Source organism: Trachinotus anak, unplaced genomic scaffold (assembly GCF_046630095.1).
Source record: "Trachinotus anak isolate AG129_WGS33_773 ecotype Australia unplaced genomic scaffold, CSIRO_AGI_Tana_v1 ptg000013l, whole genome shotgun sequence".
NCBI classification, from domain to species: domain Eukaryota; kingdom Metazoa; phylum Chordata; class Actinopteri; order Carangiformes; family Carangidae; genus Trachinotus; species Trachinotus anak.
In genome coordinates, this window is record NW_027273864.1 from 14,043,780 (window position 1) to 14,066,838 (window position 23,059).

Below are 23,059 nucleotides of genomic sequence, written 5' to 3' on the forward strand. Positions count from 1 at the left end.
TTAATCTCCCAACATCTCATGTCTTAAATTAGAAATACGCCTCAGCTTGAGTGCATCTTGAGCGTGTTGCCCAGTATTAAATAAAAACAAAAATCCTAAATTGCATGTTCCCACAATACAGTCTCAACAAATAAAACAAATATAATAACGTATATCCCTTAATGCATCCTGAACAGAGAACACTTGAAGCAGCCTCCTAAGACACACTGATAATGAAGCAAAAGTAGCTAAACTTCATAAGCTTCACATGCATCCATTATATAACCACAAAAATCAAAAAACTGTCCGACTAGTAAGAGGATGAATTTCAGTGGAATCAGTGCGACTCTTAAATAGCTGGCAGTGAGGACAGTGATCATTTCCAGCAGGTGCCTTGAATACACGCTGCTTTCTTATAGTCAGCACACCATTAACAGCACTTCTTCCTCACTTTAGATTTAAGTGTGTCTAATGCATTTGTGTGTCTTGTCTTCCACTATATATTGTTGCTGCTCAGCTCCTCCACTTGAAGAGCAACAAATACCTGACGGTGAACAAGCGTCTGCCTGCGCTGTTGGAGAAGAACGCCATGAGGGTGATGTTAGACACTGCTGGAAACGAGGGCTCCTGGTTTTACATACAGCCCTTCTACAAACTACGCTCAATTGGGGACAGCGTGAGTCATCATTTGTATAAGTATGGTGCATTGTGGGAACACTATACTACATTTGTCATTCAATTAATCAGTTAATCTTTATGATAATGGAGTTCTTAATTTGGACCTATAGTAGTAAATTAGTATTATAAGGTCAAGACTGCAGGATCAAGGTGCAGACATCGAGGACACAGGTCCTCTTTACCATCCTGATCCTTAATCTGAGACATGAATCTAATCACATCTATCCCTGGATGAATCTGTGCCAACACCCAAATGGTGTTAACCTGATCACAAAGCTCTTGTTGGCAACTGCTCTTCTTCCCTGCAGCAGGAAGTAGTGGGCTGGTGCCCAAGGACAAAATGAACCATGGCAGAAGCCGAGTCTTTCTGCTAAGCTCTTCTCAAAGTAGGTATGGCACAAGGCCTGAGCAGCAGCCCTAGCACAAAAATAAAACTGGAGTCAGTCCTTAGCTGCTGAAAATGGTGAAAAGACAATGACATGCAGATGGATACGGGGGAAGACGTACACATTGTGCTTCCATCCAGTACCCACTGGCTAAATAAAAGTAAATTTTTTTGAACTAAATGATTAATACATTTAAGTTAAACTCAGTAGAATAAATTTTAAATGAAATGCGAATCATGTTCATTATAATGACAGTGTTTTGAAGAGACATGAGGTCCAGATAACTTTCTGCCTTTCCACCTAATCCCGACCCTACAGTCCCTCCTAGGCAGCTCTGCTTGTGCCAGGATTACAATGTATAGCTTTTGTTCTGTTATGTTACACATTTTTGTATTTCATTGTGTGATGACAGGTGGTGATTGGAGACAAAGTGGTGCTGAACCCTGTGAATGCTGGTCAGCCGCTCCATGCCAGCACACACCAGCTTGTGGACAATCCAGGATGCAATGAGGTGCGACTGAGCCACTGCAACTCATCTTCACTCCTTAGATCTTTCCGTGGGGGTTTCTGCAGTTCAGAATCTAATTATAGCTTTTTTTTTTTCTCAGACTGCTGTTTGGTTATTAGCTGCCTGATTTGAAACAGTACAGGATTGTTCCTCTGCCCTCCTGATTCAGCACAGTTAAGCAGCAGGCTAATGCTAACGCTGCATCTGGAGGATTGTGTTGTCTCTCTCTCGTAACACTAGACCGCTTTGTGTTACTTAACAACGTTACCTCTCTTACTTCTTCAAAGGGCCTTACAGCTGTCTGTTAGAAATGCTGAGTCAGTTAAAGGTCGGGCCATTTTTCCTGTTTACCAAGAGTGATACAAACTCATTTCTTCCTTATTTATGACTCTGCAAGCAGTTTATAGATATGTGACATGGTAAGAATGTAAGCTCAAATGACGCATGATGCAATGATCTCAACAATGAAATTATTAAACTAGTGTTTCTGCTGCCTCGGCTGTGGTGCATGTAAAAAGCACAACATTTTAATAAATACTGTATGTATTATAAATATTACAAATATATTCCTAAATGTACAACATTTAGTTTAGTTTCAGTTTTTATCTCTTATCTCAAAATAAAGAACAGTCATGAGTAACTTTGTCTGAAGTTAGGTGATGAGGAAAAATATACAACTCCACAAACAATAAACTATACCTTTAACTTCTGCAGTGTTGTGTCAGTGTTCCCCCTGTGCAGGAGCGCTGCCAGGAGATCACAGTCACTTCAAACTCTGATTGTTTGTTTTTCAGGTGAACTCGGTCAACTGTAACACCAGCTGGAAGATTGTCTTGTTTATGAAATGGAGTGACAATCAGGAGATCATCCTCAAAGGGGTTTGTCTCAAAGCAGCTACCAAACAAACACATCATAACCTTTTCAATAGGGCATTACATCACAGAACGCACGTTATTGTTTATACAACAGATAGATATGTCTTTTTCTCAGATACGGTAGCTCCATTACAGGTCATTAAAGAACTTACTTGTGAAAATGTATGTTTTTCCATCTGTAGGTGTTGCTTAATGACCCTCATGAGAGCTGAGTGTTTATAAATGAGACTGTGTTTAATCAATAGCTTGTTATAACAAGTAAAGCTGTCAAGGGCTTCTCCAAAGTGTGTGACAAAACTGTAAATGTACCAAACCAATCTTTAGCCATTTCCACAACATATGAGCTGGTGAAACTGGTGTCAGTCCAGACTGATTGCAAGCAGGGCTGACAAACATCTTACTTTATGTGATGAGTAAATATTAATGAGAATAGGTTCTGGTTTATGTATTTATGTGGAACATGAGAAATGCTGTAGAGCTGCTAGATGTATATGTATGTCTCAGACTAATAAATTGGTTTTAAGGTTAAGCTGAATTTTTTCGACAGTAACAAATGTTCTTCTTCTTTCCAGGGCGATGTGGTACGGTTATTTCATGCAGAACAGGAGAAATTCCTCACATGTGATGATCACAGAAGAAAACAATATGTTTTTCTACGCACTACTGGACGGCAGTCAGCTACCTCGGCAACCAGCAGCAAGGCCCTATGGGAGATCGAGGTGAGGAGGAATATTTTTAGAGTTGGTTTTGCTGATTATGTACAGCAGTAAACATAAAGACGTTGAGTCTGTTTCCCTGCACTTCTGTATATCAGCACTGGTGTAAGATTTTACTGCTGTGTCCTCCGGTATCAGGTTGTGCAGCATGATCCGTGTCGAGGGGGGGCGGGCTACTGGAACAGCCTGTTCAGGTTCAAACACCTGGCCACTGGACACTACCTGGCTGCAGAGGTAGGTCCACCGCAGACACTGAGACAAGGCAACACTTACAAAATTCAATCAAATCGATTTAACCAATTACACATATTGATATATTTTAGTAACTACTATTGGTGATTAAGAGGCAGAATAGAATATTCACTGTTCATTTCACACAGTGACATAACTGTGAAGCATTACCAAGAGAAAAATTACACTAAATGATGGTATCACATGTGTTCCAGACAATACCTAGACTAGCTTTTCATTTCATGTGATGAACCACTTTGTATTTTTGCAGGTGAATCCAGAGTATGAAGAGGAGTGTCTGGAGTCCCGCTCCTCAGTAAGTAAGCCATGCTGAAAGACTGGTCTGCATAGTGGGATTGAGTAGGATTGAGCTGCCTACAAACAAACCCTGAAAAAAAAAAAAAAAAAAACTTTTCACACCCCTCCCAGAGTGTGAAGCTGTGAGTGTGAGGAGAAAACGACCACGATGCTTTACAGCTACTGTAGTATTTACTGTTTCCAGCAGTAGATGGCTGAAGGTATTTTTGAGGAGTGAGACGGTATTACATTTCAGTGACCAGCAGATGGCAGCCTTGCACTGTGAATGCGTCTTTTCACTTGCGCTGCCTCAGTTCTTTCCCTCGGCTCAATGACCTGGCTGTGTCTTTCAACATGAAGGTGTTCACATCTGCTCACCAGGCAGTGACAATGGAACTGGCTCTCAGCCTTGCTACTACAGTAAAATGATCATAATCATAGTGATAATAAACCTAAAAATATACCTGAATAAGCTGAAGTATAGCAGAGGTCCTGGGCAAAGAAAACAGGCCCCAGTTTATCGTGATGACCATCTAGTCCTTTTGCAAAAAGCAAATCTATTCGAAGCTCAGACTGATTTGATCAAGTAACATTTTATTTTCACTATCTTGAGTCAGCTCCTAGAAATCTTTCCACAGTAATGGTTAACGTTCTCAGTGACATACCTGCCTCTTGTTGATCCTGACACACACACATATCAGATCATCTAAGTCGCTGAGAGTAAGTGGTTATAAGTGTTATTTGTTTTTTTTATGCTGGTTACTCTCTAATCAGACTGTGTTTTGATCTTTCTCTCCAGCTGGACTCAGAGCAAGAAGCCTTAAGAGCCCGTCTGAGAAATGTCCCAGACAAAGTCATGTACACCCTCGTGTCTGTTCCTGATGGAAATGACATTTCCTCCATATTTGAGCTCGACCCCACCACTTTAAGAGGAGGAGACTCACTAGTACCCAGGTATGATGGCCATGACGATAAGTTGGTGAAATGTTTCCAACCTGCTCAGACCTGCGTTAATACAGATATGACTCTAAAGAAGGACATGGTCTGTTCCCTGGTCTGTCACTCTTTCCACTGAAAACCAAACAGCAGATACATCACATGTAGGGGACTTCCACTGTATATAAAGTCATCTTTATATGGTTGCAAAACAATAAACCACGGTTAGAGCATGTGTGCATTAGAGTGTGTTAATACTTGATAATTTAAGAGAGTGTGTGACTAAGTGTTACTCACAATAAACAGTATCATGCCGGTGGTGTTCTAGTTTATGCTGGTGACGCAAACCAGTGATACTCACACATATTGCAGTAACTGCAGATAAGGATACTGGTATGTGAGTGTGAGAAAGCAGATGTGTTTGTGCTTGTTTATAGTGAACAAGGATTTCTTTTGCATCTGTGAGACATGAAATACGGCACAGATCTTTCACAAGAAACACTGTGACTTTCGCTAGAATTTCTAAAGGAAGAGGAAGCTGTTGTAAATTCACACAGATGTGATATGTCCATGAGCTTGAAGTTAAAGCTGTCTTACTTCTTGTAAGGTGATTGGCGGGTCTGCGGAGGAGGAGTGTGATGATTTGAAAAAATGATACTTTAAGTGCATTTTGTTGTTAATCTTTCTCCTAATAAATTTTGAATGCAGGGTTTTACTCTACTCTTACCTAAATAGGAGACCTGAATGCTTATTCCACCACTCTCTATCTTGCAACATGGTTATGAGTGCAGACTGCTTGAGTTTATAATTTGCTTTTTATTTGTTTCTGTGATGCCTATAGATTGGTAGCAAGGATGTGTTTTCAGTTTTTGTCAGTACTGGAAACATTAATGTGCCATTTCAAACATTACCTGATTCAAGAGTGGGCATGTACTGTCCAGTATTTATGTTCCAAAAACAATATGCAAACATGAATAACAGGAATAAAATGTGTTCTCAGGAACTCATATGTGCGCCTCAGACACCTGTGCACCAACACATGGGTTCACAGCACCAACCAGCCAATTGACAAAGAGGAAGAAAAACCTGTCATGCTGCGTGTGAGTGACAGTTCATTTGCATTAACATGTATATCACTAGTGTCTGGGATTATGGGATTGTATATCTCACCAAAGACTCACCAGTAATATAAACCTAAACCAGGTGCTGTCAGGTGAAAAAGCATCTGTGCAAACCCTTCTCCCTGAGGTGAAATCATGGAAGAGTTTTAGAATTTGAATATTAAGCGTGCCTTTTTTTGTTATAATAAATTATAGTTGTTGTTATGCATTGCCACTGAAGACCACTTCTAAATACTCACAAATATCACACATTTCTCTGCTAGACGTCAAAGTCGTCCATTTCTTTTCTGATTCTAGATTGGCACATCTGCACTCAAAGAGGACAAAGAGGCTTTTGCCATTGTGCCTGTCTCCCCGGCTGAAGTGAGGGACCTTGACTTTGCCAATGATGCCAGTAAAGTGCTGGCCTCTATTGCTGGAAAGCTGGAAAAAGGCACCATTACACAGAATGAGAGGAGGTATAAAATGCATGGTGGTGCCATATTGTGAATTTGTAAAGAGGAAACAATATAGTGACAAGTTACTGATCTGTGCGTTTTCATGTACATCCAGAGCGGTTACTAAGCTTCTGGAGGATCTGGTGTTCTTTGTTGTGGACATTCCCAACAATGGACAGGATGTTCTCGAGATCATGGTCAACAAACCGAACAGGGAACGACAGAAGCTGATGAGAGAACAGAATATTCTCAAACAGGTGATGTCTAAAAACAGCAAACACTCTTTAGATTCGATTCACAACATAACACTCTTAGGCTTTAACTTCAGTAAACTTGCAACTGTCACAACCTTATCTGTGTATTCAGATCTTCAAGCTGCTGCAGGCTCCCTTCACAGACAGTGGGGATGGCCCCATGTTACGACTGGAGGAGCTGGCCGACCAGCGTCATGCCCCCTTCAGACACATCTGCCGCCTGTGTTACCGAGTTTTACGTCACTCTCAGCAGGACTACCGCAAGAACCAGGTAGACTGTCAGCCCTAAAAGTCTGCTTCATGAGCGCTGGCTGTATGACGTGAAGTTTGTATACAGATGCATTCCGTATTTCCTTGAGTAAGTCTAACAGTAAGTGGAAGATGCCTTTGCACTGTGGGTGCACTGATGTTATCACCGAAACAAAAAACGCCCTGACTATGAAATGTGTAACTGGATTTACTGTGCTTTATGCATGGCTCACCTGATTATCAAAGGTTCTGCTGATCCGAGAGCAGACAGCCACAGTGTGATATGAGCTCATGCTACAGTGTCTCTTAAACACATTACGGTGTAATAGTGTGATGGCTCTATCATCCTATTTTGCTCAGACTGGTTATCTCTCCATCCTGCAGGAGTATATTGCCAAACAGTTTCGCTTCATGCAGAAACAGATCGGCTATGATGTCCTGGCAGAGGACACGATCACAGCTCTGCTCCATAACAACCGCAAGCTGCTGGAGAAACATATCACTGCTGCAGAGATTGACACGTTTGTCAGCCTGGTCCGCAAGAATCGGGAGCCAAGGTCTGTCTGTGTCTGTCTGTCTGTCTCTCTGTCTTTCTGTCTGGATAGCATATACAGTACATGATGACCTGGCAGGATCAAAGATGAATAATTAATAACTTCAATCCGAGATAATGTGTTAAATGCATCTTTATACCCTGAATAAATTGCATGATTTAAACACAATACAATGTCCCAGTCACACAGTATATCCTCTGTACATGAATGCACACATAACAGTGGAAACTACCATAACCAGAAACTGACAAATAAGGTCGTTTATTTTAGCATAAACCTAAACTATAAAAACACAATCTGGGGATCAAATAAAAAGTGTGTTAGAATGTGTGGTCATTGGAAATAGTACACTGGACCATTATTCACTCTGAAGAGATGTTACAGTTTTGCAGGCTGACATGTCTGGTGACTGAGTTGATCTTACAATGTTTTTTTTTGTTTGTTTTTTTTGGTGAAATGAGTGATTGAATTTTGCGTATCTTGTGTGTGTGCACATGTGTGTCCAGGTTCTTGGACTACCTGTCAGACTTATGTGTGTCAATGAATAAGTCCATCCCTGTGACACAGGAGCTCATCTGTAACGCAGTGCTGGATCCAGCTAATGCAGACATCCTCATAGAAACAAAGTGAGTACCCATTTACATCCTATAGACCAATAATAATAAAAAACAGTATTATTTGCCAACAACCACTGTAATTATTTGAACTGGATTTTAAAGCCACCAGGTGAATGCATGTCCTACAAAGGTGTAAAGAAAAGTTAAAGGATGTTGTGCTAAAATTATAAGATGATTAATTAGTTCCCGTTTTGATACATCAGCAAATGAATCTTCATTACTTTCCTCTGTTTAATATCAGTTCACTACTGTAGCTCTAGAAATTACATTTTATAGATTGATCAAGAATGACAATAATTGTCAGTTACTGCCCTGATGAAATAGTATGTACATCTATTTTTAACAGCTTCTAAGATGTAGTCTTTGTTTCCTAATCCTAATGCTTTTGTTAAAATTTGTCACAAATGCTTTCCGTCAGAATAACAAGAAAATAAATTTTCTTCTCCATTAACCATTCTTTCTGCAGACTAGTGCTATCAAGATTTGAGATCGAGGGTGCGCCGCTCGGGGAGAACTCTATTGAGTCAGAGGAAGATGAGGAGGAAGTGTGGTTGTTCTGGAAGGACAGCAATAAAGAGATCCGAAGTAAAAGCATCAGGGAGCTGGCCCAGGATGCCAAGGAGGGCCAGAAGGAGGACCAGGAGGTGATCAGTTACTACAGGTAGATGCTGGACTCTGTTTTCCATGTGGTTGTTGCGGATAAAGAAGATAATGATAGTCGCCTACCTGACTTGTCATTGAGCCACAGCAGAGTCAGACAATGGTGCTGATGAGTGTATGCATCACCTGTGAAGGTAAAACAACTTGCCTGAGTCTGTGTGTACCACTACAGGTACCAGCTGAACCTGTTTGCCAGAATGTGTTTGGACCGTCAGTATTTGGCCATCAACAAGATCTCTGGCCAGCTGGACGTGGACCTGATCCTGCGGTGCATGTCGGACGAAGACCTGCCCTACGACCTGCGAGCCTCCTTCTGTCGTATGATGCTGCACATGCATGTAGATCGCGACCCTCAGGAGCAAGTTACGCCTGTCAAATACGCACGACTCTGGTCTGAGATCCCTTCAGAGATCGCCATTGACGAGTGAGCGGATGGACACATTTAACAGATGTAGAATATTTCTCTTATGTAGCGAGTAACATTTTCTTCTTCTTGTTGTGTGTTGTTGTAGCTACGACAATGATGGAACATCTAAGGATGAAATTAAGGAGCGATTCTCGCAGACAATGGAGTTTGTCGAGAACTACCTGAGGGATGTGGTATGTCAGAGCTTCCCCTTTGCGGACAAAGAGAAGAACAAGCTCACATTTGAGGTCAGTCAGACACACTCTGTACATATCATCACACTCACATTATAAGGCTGGCATTGGCAAACCAATTTAATGCATCTATCTTCCTTGTTTAGGTGGTGAATCTGGCCAGGAACCTGATTTATTTTGGTTTTTACAACTTCAGTGACCTGTTGAGACTAACCAAGATCCTGCTGGCAATTCTAGACTGTGTCCACGTGAGCACAATTTTCCCTTTCAACAAACTGGACAAAGGAGATGAGAGTAAAGGTATGAACGCCCAGGGTGGTCAGTGGAGGTTGAGATATTTCATGGACATGAAGTTCATTTGTGCATGTCTGTGTGTGTGTGTGTGTGCGCGTGTGCATGTTTCCAGGCAGTAATGTGATGAGGTCTATTCATGGCGTTGGGGAGCTGATGTCCCAGGTAGTCTTGAGAGGCGGAGGCTTCCTTCCCACATCCTCCACCAATAGCTCAAATGGAGGCACAGTCAAGACCCAGACTGAACCAGAGAAGCAGGACATACTGGTCATGGACACCAAGCTCAAGATCATCGAGATCCTGCAGGTGAAGGACATGCAAGAATATACTTAAATGCATGTACCAGCATACAGTAGACATTGTACACATACAGAGCATAAGGTATATCAGACACAGTCCCTCCATCCTCCAAAATATTCCTATAAACCCCATGTTATTTTCTGTCCTGCCCTGCAGTTCATCCTGAATGTCCGTCTGGACTACAGGATCTCCTGTCTGCTGTCTATATTTAAGAGGGAGTTTGATGAGAGTAACTCCCAGAGTGAATTATCTGTAACTGGAGCAGTGGAGGGACCAAACAATATGCCAGGTCAGATAAGTATATGGCTGCATTTTACAGTAATGATGTGGCCAATGAAATGGACAAAAAAATGTTTTTGTTATTCCAGGGGCTTTGGATTTTGAACACATAGAGGAGCAGGCAGAAGGGATATTTGGTGGAAGGTAATCTCAGTCTCAATGAAGAAGGAAGATTCACACAACACACAAAAGAGGATTTGTTTTCATTGTGAAATGTGAAATGTGATTCCAGTGAAGAGAACACACCGCTGGACCTGGACGATCATGGTGGTCGCACATTCTTGAGGGTCCTCCTCCACTTAACCATGCATGACTATCCTCCTTTGGTGTCCAGAGCTCTACATCTGCTCTTCAGGCACTTCAGCCAAAGGCAGGAGGTTCTGCAGGCATTTAAGCAGGTATCCTGACAACTCATACACATCAGGAAGAACCACTTGTATTACTTTAGATGCACTGGATTGTTTTTACCCCAGAGAAGCTCATCAACTATTCACGCTTCCCTCGCAGATGGAAGATGGAAAATATTCAAATATTAATAATTATGATATCAGTAACAAGAGATTGAGGTACTGCTCTGTGCGACTGTGATGCATCGATGCTGTACGAATGCATTCACAGTGACATTCCAGTTTGTCAAAAGAAATTCATTGAAACAGTTTTAGAGAAGTGTTGATTCAACTTTGTGGTCATTTTTGAGGATGTTTTTTTTTTTTATTCTGTCAAACTGTATTGCATTACGGTGTTCCTGTTATCAAGCCTACCCTCACTGATATAGATGGGGTGGACAGAATTGTAGGAATGCCTGTCAGTGGTGACCTGATAGCCACGTGGTTAGGGTGCATACCATGTGGGTGCAAATGCTCTGGGCAGGCAAGGCATCGGTTTGACTCCTGGCCAGCCGGACTTCTTGTTGCATGTCATTCCCCTTCTCTGTCACTCTTCACTGTCCTGTCTGCATAATAAAGATACAAAATGCCCAAAAAATAGCTTAAAACAAAAGAAATGCCTGCCAGTGTAATGCAATACAGTTCAATAACACCACAAACCACAGTCTCCAAAACGATCACACATAGCACTTCTCTAAAACAAGTTTCAACAAAAACTGAACATTACAACCTTCATCAAAGGAAGATTTATTACAGGATTGTTGTATTAGACTGCATTAGTTTTAGCCAGGTGTACCTTGTAAAATAGTAGCTGAGTTTATGTGTTAATAGGTCCAGTTGTTGGTCACCAGCCAAGATGTGGAAAATTACAAGCAAATAAAGTCAGACCTGGACCAGCTGCGCTCTATTGTAGAGAAGTCTGAGCTCTGGGTGTACAAGAGGCAGGGTCCAGATGAAGGCATGGACGCAGGAGAGGGGCTGTCCGCTGAGCCAGAGCACAAAAAGGTGCAGTATATTGTACATCAAAAGAATCAAACTATACTGCTTAGCTACAGCTACTTAGCTGTGTCTAATTTTCTGCAGGGAGATTCTGGGGGCGCAGACAAACCAAAGAAAGCAGAAAGTACAAGCAGTTACAACTACAGAGTGGTGAAAGAGGTAACTATCTTGCCTCTTTGTGTAGTTAATATGCATGCAGATTACATTCTATCGCCCTTGTGCAGAGATTTCACTTCTCAATTCTCACTTCATCTTCCATCCTGTTTCTCTCTCACTGTCAGATCCTGCTGCGGCTCAGCAGGTTGTGTGTCCAAGAAGGTTTGTCAGGGAGGAAGAGCAAGAAACAGCAGCAGAGGCTTTTGAGGAACATGGGGGCTCATGCTGTGGTCCTTGAGCTCCTGCAGATCCCCTATGAGAAGGTATCAGTGGTTTTCAGTGAAGTGTTGTTCAGTGTACAAGTGGGCAAACCTTCACATCAGCCATTTTCACCTCCAGGGAGAAGATTTGCGCATGCAGGACATCATGAAACTTGCCCATCAGTTCCTTCAGAACTTCTGTGCAGGAAACCAGCAGAACCAAGCCCTGCTGCACAAGCACATCAATCTTTTCCTCAACCCAGGGGTGAGCAGTCGTGGCTGATCACATACCACACAATACTAACACTGACGTTGTTCTCTGATGCTTCTCTCCTTTTTTTCTTTTGTCCAGATTTTAGAAGCCATCACCATGCAGCATATCTTCATGAACAACTTCCAGCTGTGCAGTGAGATCAATGAGCGGGTGGTCCAGCATTTTGTCCACTGCATTGAAACACATGGCCGCAACGTCCAGTACCTCAAGTTTCTGCAGACTATTGTCAAAGCAGAGAACAAGTTCATCAAGAAGTGCCAGGACATTGTCATGGCAGAGGTCATCCCTCGTTTCCACACTGTTCATTTCCACCTTTTTGTGTGTTTCAGCTACAGGCTCCTTCTGTCCTGGTGTAATCATGTATATTTGTTTCCTCCCACAGCTGGTGAATGCTGGCGAAGACGTTTTGGTCTTCTACAATGACCGCGCCTCCTTCCAGACACTGGTCCAGATGATGCGATCAGAGCGGGACCGCATGGATGAAAACAGTCCTCTGATGTACCACATTCACCTGGTGGAGCTCTTGGCTGTCTGCACTGAGGGCAAGAACGTCTACACAGAGATCAAGTGTAACTCCCTGTTACCATTGGATGACATAGTGCGGGTGGTAACACACGAGGACTGCATCCCTGAGGTGAGAGTAGCCTCAGACAAAGACATGCTGAGGATTGAGCAGCAGTTAGAAAAACATTTAGCCATAAAGCAAACTTCATCAACACTGTGTGGATTTGGTTAATTTTAAACAACCCCCAACAGAACTGGATGACACATATTTTGTTCTCTTAATATTTAACCTTGTAGCTTTTGCACTGTGCAATGAAAAAGTGCTATTCATTGAGCGCTATTGAAAAATCATTTCTAAGGAGTTTTGTGCATCATTGTTGATTGATTGATTGATGATTTTTTCCACCTTGGGGCCATTTTAGTTTTTACATGAACCTTCCCCATAACCTTCCAGGTGAAGATCGCCTATATTAACTTCCTGAACCACTGTTATGTGGACACAGAAGTGGAAATGAAGGAGATCTACACCTCTAACCACATGTGGAAACTCTTTGAGAACTTCCTGGTTGATATTTGCAGGGTAAGGAACAAGTGGCAGCTCTATGGAAACCAAAACATCACTCAGGAAATTAGAATAATCAATAAAATCCGATGAGCAAATTCTGTTACGTTTTGGGGTCTTCCAGGTGTGCAATAACACAAGTGATCGTAAGCACGCGGACACCATTCTGGAGCGCTATGTGACGGAGACAGTCATGAGCATTGTGACAACTTTCTTCAGCTCACCCTTTTCTGACCAGAGCACCAGCCTGCAGGTACGTGACTGCAGCCACACTGCACCCACATTACAGTAACAGGGCTTTGAATTGGAGTTCTAAAGCCTGCACAGTAGCTTTGAGTGAGCTAACAGTTAAAAGTTCCCCTTTTTTTTATACAAGCAATCTTTCAAAGATTCATAGAAATAGTCTTTTATTCACAAAGGAAATTATGTTATAACCTGTAATTTGTTCAAACAAAAATAATCTTTTCAGTCAACTTAGAAAAGAAGCAGCTCTGGACTATCATCTCACACTATCAATTCACCACACTGTTTCCATGATACAGTAGAGCATTTTACATGTCTCCAGGATTGACCATTGCCTCTGAAATGTATAATATTGTTATTGGCAGTATGTGCATGATGCATCTTGATTATTCTCTATGCATGTTTATTTTCCTCACTGCTTGTATCCTCTGCTGCAGGCGTCTCTGTTGGGGAAAATATTTCAGGTATTTGTTGCAATTTAATTCAGCAGGGAAAACAGAGCTGGGTGTTGCAGATTCTTGTTGGGTGTAAAAGAAAATTCTTTACCTTGTCATTTGCTGTATGTATGTGTGAGCGTTCTGTCAAGGAAGTGCAACAGAACTGATCTTCACTGGGCTAGATTTGGGTAAATGTCTGCTCAGGGAATGATGGGATGGAAAAGTAGCAAAACAGTCCGCATGAGAGTCCGCATGCTGGTCTCACTACAGGTGCTGTCACCTGTATCATAGACACACAGAGGGGTGTGTGTGTATGGTACTAAAAAGCAAACGGTCCAGACCGTTGGTGCTGTAGATGACAGATGGGTCTCTTGCATTTTGTCACAGGACATTTTTCTATCTTTCATGACTTAAGAAATTACTTTCAGCGAGATAAATATAATAATCTGCAGCCTCTCTGCCTTTCTTTTTACCCTCCCCTCAGACCAGGCAGCCAGTCTTTGTGCAGCTGTTGCAGGCAGTGTTCAGGGTCTACCATTGTAACTGGCTGATCCCAGTCCAAAAGGGCTCTGTTGAGAACTGTATAAAGGTGCTTTCTGATGTTGGTAAGTTCAATACAGTACCCATCTCAACACTTACATCTTCTAAAAAAAAAATACTGTCTCACAAGCCCATACTTTTAAGGTTTAAATCAGTGTGTGTCCTTGTGTGTACCTGGCAGCCAAAGGCAGAGCTATAGCCATCCCAGTGGACCTGGACAATCAAGTAAACAACCTGTTTGTGAAATCCAACAACATAGTCCAGAAGACAGCCATGAGCTGGAGACTCTCTGCTCGTAACGCTGCCCGCAGAGACTCAGTGGTGACCGCCTCACGGGACTACAGGAACATTATCGAGAGGCTCCAGGTACAGTATGAACAGTACATTCAGAGAGTGTTCAAAAAGCGTTCGCCTTTTTCACCTCATGACTTGCTTCTCACTCTGATATCCATTGTCATCTCTCCGACCTTAGTTATATAGACAGGTGTGTTCCTCTCCAAATCATGTCCAATCAAATAAATTTCCCACAGTTAGACTCCAACCAGGGTGTAGAAACATCTCAAAGATGATCTAGAGAGATGGGAGGGGAGTGAGTGAGTACATTTCATAAGGCTGCAACAAAACAAAATGTGGAAAAATTAAAGGGGTCTGAAAACTTTCCGAATGCACTGGAGGTGTTGTTCTCCATTCAAATTTAACGTTCATACTACCATTAAGGCTGTTAAGGATGTTCTTTGCCTGGGCTGTAGGACATTGTATCAGCTCTCGAGGACCGTCTCCGTCCCCTGGTCCAGGCTGAACTGTCAGTTCTGGTGGACGTGCTGCATCGGCCAGAGCTGCTCTTCCCTGAAAACACAGACTCACGCAAGAAGTGTGAGAGTGGAGGTTTCATATGCAAGTAAGCAATACAAATATCACACATATAAGTGGCACATGAGTAAGTGTACTTAAAAATGAGGCCTATGAACTGATGTCCCTGTGCAGGCTGATCAAACATACCAAGCAGCTGCTGGAGGAAAATGAGGAGAGACTGTGCATCAAAGTTCTGCAAACCCTTCGAGAGATGATGACAAAAGACCGAGGTTATGGAGAGAAGGTAGGAGAAGCTGCCAAGCGCAGACGCTCAACTGTCACAAATATGGTATGACTGTGAATATACCAGGAGTTGTATGAAAGCAATTGCTGAAAATATATTAAAAGTCTGCTGCTGGATTTTTTTCTAATTTGATTTTGTATATATTTAGCATTTCTATAAGGAGAAAGTTGTCAACTTTTAAGGAACTAAATAACAGAACTAAGATAAAGAGGCTTTGGTTTTTTTAAGCATACAGTGTATTTTTTACATAATATATTTTTTTTCTATATTTTTTAAACTTGTTTCACCACATAGAAGATCAATCTTAACCTGAATGGAAAATGCAGAAGTAAAAGTATGTTTTATTATGTATCAGTATTTTTAGTTCATTATATATATCCATGTAGGTTTTATGGGTAGTTTTAAATGATTGAAATACATTAGACACACATATATTGTATCACACACACACGGACACACACACACACACACACACACACACACACACTTTCCCTCACACTTTAACTGCCAAGAGTACCCTTACTTTGAATGGACTCAGCTTGTTCCCACAGTCACATTCACCTGAGCAGTCAATAAAATGTCATGCTGAATCATTGACCTCTGCTTCAGCTTCCTCCTTCTAACCCCTTAAACCCTCTGTTCTCTTTCAGCTCAGGGCCTTTGATGATGAGATGGATATGCCTAAGGTTGTTTCTCTTTTTCTTGTATTCATGCCCTCATTTCTCTGAGCTCCTGTCTGTTATGTCTGCGTAACACTAGTAGATGTTCTGTAACTGTACTGTAGCAGCTGCTGTGGCTGTGTGCTGTAGTTAGTGGGGGCTCTAGGCACAGCTGGTAACAAATAGTGGTAGGCTGGTTCTGTCTTCCACACCTGCTGCACTATCTGCCATAAAACGGTGTGTAGATCAACTGAACATGGTGAGAGAGAGAGAGAGATTAAGGGAGATAGTGAGATAGGGAGACGTGTGCTGTGGCTGACTGCATGTTGCTCAACAGAGTTGTGTTATTTCAAGTTCCAAGGTGAGTGAGTCACTTGCTGGCTGGGCCAGCTGCCAGTGCTGCGTGTGTTTCTGCTCACTGTCCTCAGCCTGAACATTTACATGCCCTACTTTTTCCACACAGTTCACCACATCAAGAAAAAGTCATTTTGGGACATATATTAACTTTGATTTCATTTTTCTCATTTTATTTTACACACACACACACACACACACACACACACACACACACACACAAGCATGAAATCAGACAATGGATGTGAAAAGATAGGTCAAAAAACACAGGTTTATATTAACAACAAAAGAAAGACTTAAGCTCGTAATAAGATGAAGGTTGGTGTTTCATATCTGTGCATGTTTTACAAAAAAAAAGATAAAAATCAAGATAATAAACCCATAAAAGCCATTTCACTTCCTCCCCACTCCTTTCTTTTCATGTAGGTGTTATACTGTCTCTGTAAATGTTCAGCTGTTTTGTAGGGTGTTTCCCTTGTATCGTCTTTCGGCACCAATAGGGGGCACTGTGACTGTGCGCAGGCTGTGTACATGTGGGTATAAATGAAGGTGTGGGGATGTGAGGGGCTGTGGCAGTCATTGAGGCTGTGTCCTAGTTTTCCTTGCCTGCAAGCTGCACGATTCCTGGGCCCCTGCCAACTCTGGGCTGAGGTTACATAAGAATCAGGCTTTTTTTTCCTGGAACTCAGCCCCGCCGCTGATGTGTGACCTTCAGCAGTAATTGCCAATAAAAGTGTGGAGGAGCTGTTTACCCACACTGCTGCTGCTGTGTGTGTGTTTGTGTGTGTGCCCGTGTGCGCGTGTGTGTGTGCACCTGTGTGCGTGTGTATGCAAGTTGTGAGCATGAGTGTGAACCGGTGGTTGGAGGTCTATTTGCATGAGTGTGTGAGAGAGAGATGATCCCTACACACACCTGTTGAGTGTTGTATCTCTCTCTGTCTGCACATGAAAAGCAGCTCTGATGTAAAAGTGGCAGTTGAGTGGAAACCTGTTTCTCTTGCCCTGTGCACCAATCTTCATATTTAGTGTCCCCTCTCTCTCTCCATTGTAAAAAAAAAAAAAAAAAGAATAATCACTGTGACACAATTCCTCAGCTACTCTAAATACTCCCCACTTCCACTCACACCCTCTCTCACATGGATGCAAACACACACCCACTCTGTGTAAACTTAATGAAGTTGGCTGCGAATGTTTGCGGAGGTGTGATATGAAAGTGCGTAGTTGGCGCTTGTCTCCTCTGTTGCCCTTTGAGTGAAGCAGAACAGCGTAAGGTGAACATGCGAGCTTGTTTAACAGGAAACGTGGCTTATATGGGTCACATGAAGCAGGATTCTATGGCAGTGTGCTGCACAAAAGTTATTCGCAAGGCATTTTTAAAAAAAAATCCAGATTGCATGACATGTATTTTTGACCTCTCCAGTGTGCGCATACCACCCAGTTGCTAAATGTCAGGGAGGTGATTATCAGCTAAATTCATTGCTCTTAGGCTGTCAGAGTTACGTAAGAGCCAGAGGAGTTCAGGATACACACTGTCAGGCTTTCCTCTTTACCTGGTCTCTTGTGTGTGTGGTCTAGTCGAAGCAGTTATGCAAGCCCTCCATGTTGGAAAAAAGTCGTGTTTCATCCCTTTCACCTCCCTGTTTGTTTGCCTGGCGAGTTTCTCAGTGGACCGATTAAGAAGAAAAATCTTCTTCTCAACTTTTAGTTTTCAAGATAACATCTGGTGCAGTTTTTTCTTTTTTTTTTTTTTAACTCAACAATTTCCTCCCACACTCACAGTGGTGTGTTGCCCACTCTGGTCAAGACAGAAATTCATTTTACAGCTCTGGTATAGAAGTAGGTCAGCTGCAATGAAAATGACAGAGCAAAGTCTCTTGATTTAGTCTGCTTTTCTGTCTGCACATAACAAGCAGTGGTAAACCCCAGTGTTCATGTCATTCACCACTGGTTTAAACATGACTCAGACTCACCCTGCAAAGACATGTTTATTTACGCACTTTCTGAAAAAACACCTAAACTGAAGTAGAATGAACTGTATGTGCATGCGTGCGCACATTTATTTTTTGTTTTCTCTGTTGTTGAACTGAGAGGTGTGAGACTGATCAGGGGTTTGCCCCTGGGAGTTTCCAGTTTGGTGGAATGCACTGCAGTCAGGGCGGATGTGGCAGCTGTGAGGGGTTGCTCTGTGGTGTCTGTGGTCAGACTGGGGGCGATTAGCTGCACATATCTACTCCGATCAGCATCATGCTTTGTGGTTTGATGTGGTGACAGTGAGGCAGTGTCCACAGACCTGTGGAAGATGCTGCTGCTCCAGTATGTGTGTGTGTGTGTGTGTGTGTGGCGAGGGTGTAGCCCCCTGACCTGCCGCTGAACTCTGGCTGACTGTGTTGTCTTGAGGTGGAATCAAATCAGTCTTTGTGCTTGTGAAAAGGGAGATTGAAATATATTATAGAAATATCAGAAATCATAAGTAATATTAACAGTGATGAGAATCATGAGTGAGTGTATTCTGTGTTTTCCCACACATTTTCTTTCACATCTTTCTTGTCTGTCACTTTCTCTTTCTCATTCTGTCTCATTCTGTTTTGCCCCCACAGAGAATTCTCATATTCCCTATGCTAAAAAAAAAACACACAGAATAACCCATAAAAGCATTATACTTGAAAAAAATATGTTGTCACACAACTGAAAATAAATAGTCCTTCCTTTACAATATCACCACTGATCTGATGTTAGCTGTGCTACATAAGGGACATCCAGGGTGTATTTAAGCTTGCACTGGACCGCTCATGTTGCCCAACTAAATGTTCAAATATTCTGTTTCATGGCCATCAAGCATGGCTGTCAATTCTTCGAGCACATGGTATTTTTAGACCCCGACTGATGTGGAGCTGGTAACTATGCTCCCATTCTGTGCGACAGCCTCATGGAACAACAACCAGTATCACTTTTAATCTCTGTGCTTGGTTGAGTTGTTACATCAAAAGATGAAACCCTACGTGAAGTCACAAGCCACTGGTGTTAAAGTCAAAGTCAAGTTTTCTTAGATTTTATCAAGTTAAACACACCAGATGTGTGACTTCAGTCTGACTGTACGTGTAAAAGTACCTGCCACAGTCATTGCATTTTACAGAGGAACCCTGGTTACAGACCATATTTGGTCCATACAAAAGCAAACTACAAACCAAATGTGACACAGTAGAGATACATACTGTACATCCTGTCCTTGACCTTGACTGACCGAGAGATTAGTCCAACTGTCAGAGTGTGTCAGTCCGCACCGTTGTTGTGTTTGTTATTCTCTCTCTCTGTATTTCTCTTGCTCTCTCTATCTGTTGCCCTCTGTGTTTTCGGTGACAGATGGCCACTGTAGCAGCTCTGTGTCACTGGTTTAGTGGCCTGGTTCCTTTTGGGGTGATTATGTAACTCTAACCCCATTGCCCCTTGCCTCTCCTCTCCTCTTCGCGCTCCTAGTGTGTCTCTTTACATAATGCTTTATGTGGAGCATTGCCTTTTACCAGTTTCCATTCTACTTGGTGGACAAACATTGTAGATAGATGTAATGAATTTTGATACAGCAAAATGGTTGAGAACTACCAAGTTAAATTAAAAGAACCAACATGGGGCATATCTCTTTTGTCTAAATTTGATTATTATGCATTTCATCTTGCTCATGTCATTGCTCAGAGTGAGAACCGCATATTGTGATGAAAAATCCCTGACTGTGAATGACAGTTCTAGTGTGGTTTCACAGTGTTTGTGTTTTCTTGAAATGTTGAAAGAATCATTAGACATTTTGGGAAATTGGCTTATTCATGTCTTCTTGGACAAGTCACTGCTCCCGACTAAGAAATAACCTCATAAAGTTGCACTTACTATGCAGTTTCAGTGCACTTCTCTACCTGATCTCCTTGCACTTATTGAATAGATGTGTTACTTAACCAAGGTCTCCTACTGCACTGAAATATTGTGCCTCACTTGTAAGTTGCTTTGGGTAAGTGTCTGCCAGTAACTGTAAATAAAAATGCAATAAAAACACAAGTTATCGTTCTTAGACTTTTTTTGTTTTTGTTTTTTTAAGCATTAAACGAACTAGACATCACTTTACCAGAGCCAGGCTAGCTGTTTCCCCCTGTCTCCAGTCCGCATGCTAAGCTAAGCTAACAGACTGACTGTTGACCCTGGTTTCATATTTACCATACAGACATAAGAGCTGCAACAATCTTCTCAAGAAAACAAATCAGCTAATTTCCCAAAATGTGTAACTGCAACAGCAGCTTGGAAAATTGAAAATCAACTAAAATAAATGACAAAAAACAGCTATCATTAGGTGAAAACAAACAAACAAACAATACACAGACCCAATCACACTGGACATGTTCTTTATTAATTGTTGCATTTCTTAATAGTATTGATGGTCAACACTGTACCTATCTTGTGTCTCTGCTGTCCAAACCCTCCACTACCAGAGTTTTTCTATCATAGCAGTAAATGCATGGCAACTCACCCATAGCAGACCTTTGCATGGCCACTTAAAACAGCTGAAGCTGAATTAACCTGACAATCGCCTTTTCTGCATGAATACTAACTCTGTGTTTGTATCTGTTGGACCACTGTGCTCACGCTCCTCACTGCACCCAGCAGCTGGATCAGAACCAGCCTGAGAAGCTGTTGGAGGACCAGAAGAGGGTAGGTACTTACAACAGCATGGCATCTTACTGAAACTAACAGCACCACTACCACAGAGATTTGTGGTGAGATAACAAGTTTTCAGCATATTGTATAACAGAAGAAAAAAAAATTCACTTGTTACCATTTCCCTGCTTTTTGTGTTTCTGATCACTCTTCTTCACTTCTTCAAATACTGTAAGACTAAAACTGACTAAAACTGCTCTCAATGCCCCAAAAGCATACACACAATTTATGCCATAACTTTCATGCTACATTTTTCTTTGCCTTTTTTTCTCCAATGCTGTTTATGGCAATCCAATGACTTTACAGAGCCTCAGGTGTTTCTATTAAAGAGGCTGGCTCTAATATTGATGCTCCGTGTAACAATATTGATTGGAGTTCATCAATATATAATTATCATCTCCAAGGGGAGAACATTATTTTGCAAGCAGGTATGTTCAGCGGCTGTTTAGGTGTTGATTAAATGCCCCTAACAAGAAGTCAGCATCAATGGCTTTTTGTACAGAGCCCTCATAGTTTCTGCTAATCCTTGGTACAGGCCGGGTTTGTACTGACAGTTTATATAACAACCAGACAGGAGACCATAAAGGTTTGGCTCATGACTCAAGACTTTAGAAATAGGGCAGTATTCTCCGATGAGCCCAGGGAGTCATTTACTGACTACAGCTGATCGTGCTGTGCTGTTACAAATAATACATACAGTTGATTAACCTCCTGCATATAAAAGACGAGAGTGATTGTTCTTCACACCTCCTACATAAACTAATTCTGACCTCAGGAGCATAACTATGGCAGCAGAGCTTACATAATGCTGCTGTTGTCTGTCAAGGACCACCCACAGTAGACAATGATTTGCACATAATCACGCAAAAACCTTCCCTTTCATTTCCTTCACTTCATCCCATGGGAGGTCTGTCAGGTAGCGATGGGCTGCGGTTGCCATAACAACGGCAAAGTCGTGCTGCTGACTGCTCAACAGTGGATGAGTCACAGTGTGGGAGGGCTGGCCCCAGGTCTGTCTAAGTGAAAACCAGGACCTCACATTGTCACTACACAGAGTCACTGCTGCAGATGATAACCACAACAGTTCTGGTCCTGTGGGTGGTAAATGACATAAACTGTAGGTTATGTCTGCAAGATTTCCTTGCATAGACATTTAGGAATTCTTAAATATTTAAATTGAAAAGTTGATATGTAGTCGCTCCATTCCTGTATATTACAGAGTGTGGTTGGCAGGCATTCATTTTCTGAGGTCAGGGGGTGTTTTAATGTCTCCATGAAGAATTTGCAATATATCACTGATGATGCATGTTCCCCTGTTATACAACATCTCCTCTCTCCCCATTGCTGACATAACGTCATTACATCCTTCCATTTCCTTTCCTCTCGTAGGGTGAGGCGCTGAGACAGATTCTGGTGAACCGTTACTATGGTAACTTCCATCGGAGCAGTGGGCGGAGGGACAGTCTGACGTCATTTACGAATGGCCCCCTCAGTCCGGTAGGACCCGGCAAAAGCCAATCAGGTGGGACAGCGTGACTGTTGTTGCGCATCACCAACATCAAACAAAGAGGTTTGCTGTTAATTCTTTACAGCAGGAAGTGTAGGTTAGCTAGAACACACAAGGCAATGAAAACACTCATTTCAACATTTCTAATTGAGCTGATGTTTCTGTGGAGCATGAACCAAAGGCCTCGGCCAAAGAGAAGCATGATTACAGCTACTATCAGGGGGTAAAGTCTAGATAAACCTTTTCCTCTTGGCTCGCCAAAATGTTTTCTGCCCCTGAAGTCGTAGTAAAGCAAGGTTCTTTCAATAATGTTATGTAAGGATGGGACTCTGTCTGGCCCTGAGCAGGTTATCAGCTCCACAGTTGTGCTGTGAGCTGTCCTTTGAGCACGCAGAGCACAACACTCTTATCACTTCCTGATAACATGGTCATTGTATCACTATCTGCAGTCAAAATACTGAAGCAATGTATCTGTGCAC

At 42.1% G+C, this 23,059-nt stretch overlaps 1 protein-coding gene and 1 long non-coding RNA gene across 6 annotated transcripts in view; one reads left to right on the forward strand and one right to left on the reverse strand.

Moving 5' to 3' along the window:
• Positions 1–23,059, forward strand: part of LOC139630702 (inositol 1,4,5-trisphosphate-gated calcium channel ITPR1) — a 66,404-nt gene that overhangs the window by 16,053 nt on the left and 27,292 nt on the right. The window contains exons 6-42 of one of the 5 annotated variants that reach the window (XM_071494367.1): positions 497–655; positions 1,456–1,554; positions 2,346–2,429; positions 2,999–3,145; positions 3,281–3,376; positions 3,645–3,689; positions 4,470–4,624; positions 5,607–5,706; positions 6,025–6,185; positions 6,280–6,421; positions 6,531–6,689; positions 7,052–7,224; positions 7,728–7,847; positions 8,305–8,499; positions 8,671–8,922; positions 9,011–9,152; positions 9,245–9,398; positions 9,505–9,695; positions 9,846–9,978; positions 10,058–10,112; positions 10,201–10,366; positions 11,186–11,359; positions 11,438–11,512; positions 11,635–11,772; positions 11,849–11,974; positions 12,062–12,262; positions 12,366–12,617; positions 12,942–13,067; positions 13,174–13,302; positions 13,730–13,756; positions 14,214–14,334; positions 14,451–14,635; positions 15,019–15,167; positions 15,254–15,365; positions 16,016–16,051; positions 21,020–21,067; positions 22,463–22,595. In XM_071494367.1, the coding sequence (XP_071350468.1) occupies positions 497–655; positions 1,456–1,554; positions 2,346–2,429; positions 2,999–3,145; positions 3,281–3,376; positions 3,645–3,689; positions 4,470–4,624; positions 5,607–5,706; positions 6,025–6,185; positions 6,280–6,421; positions 6,531–6,689; positions 7,052–7,224; positions 7,728–7,847; positions 8,305–8,499; positions 8,671–8,922; positions 9,011–9,152; positions 9,245–9,398; positions 9,505–9,695; positions 9,846–9,978; positions 10,058–10,112; positions 10,201–10,366; positions 11,186–11,359; positions 11,438–11,512; positions 11,635–11,772; positions 11,849–11,974; positions 12,062–12,262; positions 12,366–12,617; positions 12,942–13,067; positions 13,174–13,302; positions 13,730–13,756; positions 14,214–14,334; positions 14,451–14,635; positions 15,019–15,167; positions 15,254–15,365; positions 16,016–16,051; positions 21,020–21,067; positions 22,463–22,595 (4,960 nt within the window). The remainder of the gene's footprint in view (positions 1–496; positions 656–1,455; positions 1,555–2,345; positions 2,430–2,998; positions 3,146–3,280; positions 3,377–3,644; positions 3,690–4,469; positions 4,625–5,606; positions 5,707–6,024; positions 6,186–6,279; positions 6,422–6,530; positions 6,690–7,051; positions 7,225–7,727; positions 7,848–8,304; positions 8,500–8,670; positions 8,923–9,010; positions 9,153–9,244; positions 9,399–9,504; positions 9,696–9,845; positions 9,979–10,057; positions 10,113–10,200; positions 10,367–11,185; positions 11,360–11,437; positions 11,513–11,634; positions 11,773–11,848; positions 11,975–12,061; positions 12,263–12,365; positions 12,618–12,941; positions 13,068–13,173; positions 13,303–13,729; positions 13,757–14,213; positions 14,335–14,450; positions 14,636–15,018; positions 15,168–15,253; positions 15,366–16,015; positions 16,052–21,019; positions 21,068–22,462; positions 22,596–23,059) is intronic. The other 4 variants (XM_071494363.1, XM_071494364.1, XM_071494365.1 and 1 more) reach the window with 4 other exon arrangements.
• Positions 13,440–19,747, reverse strand: LOC139630710 (uncharacterized). The gene is made up of 4 exons (XR_011693205.1): positions 19,591–19,747; positions 15,269–15,323; positions 14,980–15,128; positions 13,440–14,839 (listed from the first exon to the last, which is right to left on the reverse strand). It is a non-coding gene; the product is annotated as an uncharacterized lncRNA (long non-coding RNA).